The following is a 2,550-nucleotide window of genomic DNA, read 5'->3' on the forward strand; positions in this document are numbered from 1 at the left end:
CCGCACCCCCATTGACCCCCCACCTTCTGCAGCTGCTGCAGCACCCTCGCCCCCTCCTGCACCCCAAAGTGCCGGGCCAGGACCTGCGCCAGGGCCCCCCCGGGGGCGAGGCAAGGGGGGGGCACCCCCAGGTCCTCCGGGGGGGGGCTGGGCGGGCTCTCAGGCCCCGCCCCCCCGCCGCCCTTGGCCACGCCCCCCGGCGGCTTCAGCACCAGGTTGAGGCGCGCCGAGGGCCCGATGCTGTACTCGGAGAGACGGCGTCCGTCTGGGGGGGGGAGCACCCAAAAACACCCAAAATCGCCATTTCTGAGCCCAAATCCGGATCAACCCCCCCCAACACCTCCTATCCCACCCCAGAACCCCCTGAAATCCACCCAAAACCCGTTTAACCCCCCCCAAAATCCCTTTAACACCCCAAAACCGCCTTTAACCCCCCCGAACCCCCTTTAATCCACCCAAAAACCCGTTTAACCCCCCAAAATCCCTTTAACACCCCAAAACCGCCTTTAACCCCCCGAACCCCCTTTAATCCACCCAAAACCCGTTTAACCCCCCCAAAATCCCTTTAACACCCCAAAACCGCCTTTAACCCCCCCGAACCCCCTTTAATCCACCCAAAACCCGTTTAACCCCCCCAAAATCCCTTTAACACCCCAAAACCGCCTTTAACCCCCCGAACCCCCTTTAATCCACCCAAAACCCGTTTAACCCCCCCAAAATCCCTTTAACACCCCAAAACCGCCTTTAACGCCGCCGAACCCCCTTTAATCCACCCAAAACCCGTTTAACCCACCCAAAACCCTTTTAATCCCCCCAGAAGCCCCGTTTTACGCCCCCCAAAACCCCTTCATTCCACCCAAAATCTCCCTTTACCCCCTTTCAGTCCCAAATCACCTTCAACGCCCCCCCCAACCGCTCCCTTCACCCCTTCAACCCCCCCAAAACCCCTTTAACCCCCATCAGGACCCCCCCAAACCCTTTTCAGGCCCCCCATTACCCCCATTGCCCACATCACCCCGATTATCCCCATTGCCCCCCATTACCCCCATTGCCCACATCACCCCGGTTATCCCCATTGCCCCTATTCCCCCCCATTGCTACATTACCCCCATTGCCCCCTTTACCCCCCACTGCCCCCTCACCCGCCAGGGCCTTGCCCCTGTACAGGAGCCGCTGCTGCTCCACCGGCACCTGGAGCCGCTCGGCCACCAAGAGCCGGAGTGCGGCCACGTCCTCGTGCGGGGACACCTGGAGGGAGCCCAAAAACACCCAAAATCAGCCTGAAACCACCCGAAATCAGCCCCAAAACAGCCAAAAACACCCGAAATCAGCCCCAAAACACCTGAAATCAGCCCAAAAACACCCAAAAACACCCGGAATCAGTCCAAAAACACCCGAAATCAGCCCCAAAACAGCCAAAACCACCGGTAGTCAGTCCAAAAAAAAAAAGAAATCAGCCCAAATACACCCAAAACCACACGGATTCAGTCCAAAAACACCCGGAATCAGCCCAAAAACACCCGAAATCAGCCCCAAAACAGCCAAAAACACCCGAAATCAGCCCCAAAACAGCCAAAAAAAAACGAAATCAGCACCAAAACACCCCAAACCACCTGAAATCAGTCAAAAAACACCGAAAAACACCCAGAATCAATCCAAAACCACCCGAAATCAGCCCCAAAACAGCCAAAAACACCCGAAATCAGCCCCAAAACACCTGAAATCAGCCCAAAAACACCCAAAAACACCCGGAATCAGTCCAAAAACACCCGAAATCAGCCCCAAAACAGCCAAAACCACCGGTAGTCAGTCCAAAAAAAAAAAAGAAATCAGCCCAAATACACCCAAAACCACACGGATTCAGTCCAAAAACACCCGGAATCAGCCCAAAAACACCCGAAATCAGCCCCAAAACCTCCAACCCCCCAAAACACCCGAAATCAGCCCCAAAACACCTGAAATCAGCCTAAAACCAGCCAAAACCACCCGAAATCAGTCCAAAACCACCCAAAATCAGCCCCAAAACCCCCAAAACCACCCGTAAGTCAAAAAAAATCCGAAATCAGCCCCAAAACTCCCCAGACACCCGGAATCTGTCCAAAATCACCCAAAATCAGCCCCAAACCACCCGGAATCAGCCCAAAAACACCCAAAAACCCCCAGAATCAGCCCAACCCCCCCCATAGGGGTCCTCCAACCCCCCGGTTGGGCCTAGAGCGGCTCCTCTCTATGACCCCCCCCATAGGGGACCTCCAACCCCCCTGGTTGGGCCTAGAGCGGCTCCTCTCTATGACCCCCCCCATAGGGGTCCTCCAACCCCCCCGGTTGGGCCTAGAGCGGCTCCTCTCTATGACCCCCCCCATAGGGGACCTCCAACCCCCCGGTTGGGCCTAGAGCGGCTCCTCTCTATGACCCCCCCCATAGGGGTCCTCCAACCCCCCGGTTGGGCCTAGAGCGGCTCCTCTCTATGACCCCCCCCCATAGGGGACCTCCAAACCCCGGGTCCTCCCTCCCCCCGGTTGGGCCTAGAGCGGCTCCTCTCTATGACCC

General features: G+C 57.3%; 1 protein-coding gene across 1 annotated transcript; it reads right to left on the bottom strand.

Annotated features, from left to right (window-relative positions):
* Positions 1-28: 28 nt before the first annotated feature.
* Positions 29-1,263, bottom strand: LOC130595475 (ubiquitin-like protein 4A; the record flags this gene model as incomplete). Its single annotated transcript, XM_057402237.1, has 2 exons — positions 29-265; positions 1,143-1,263. Coding segments are annotated over 2 exons (358 nt in total), but the record flags the coding sequence as incomplete, so codon positions are not given.
* Between the last annotated feature and the right edge of the window lie 1,287 nt (positions 1,264-2,550).

The sequence above is a fragment of the Pezoporus wallicus genome, unplaced genomic scaffold, assembly GCF_028554395.1.
Source record: "Pezoporus wallicus isolate ANWC-B61680 ecotype Strahan unplaced genomic scaffold, APGP_CSIRO_Pwel_v1 contig_14458, whole genome shotgun sequence".
NCBI classification, from domain to species: domain Eukaryota; kingdom Metazoa; phylum Chordata; class Aves; order Psittaciformes; family Psittacidae; genus Pezoporus; species Pezoporus wallicus.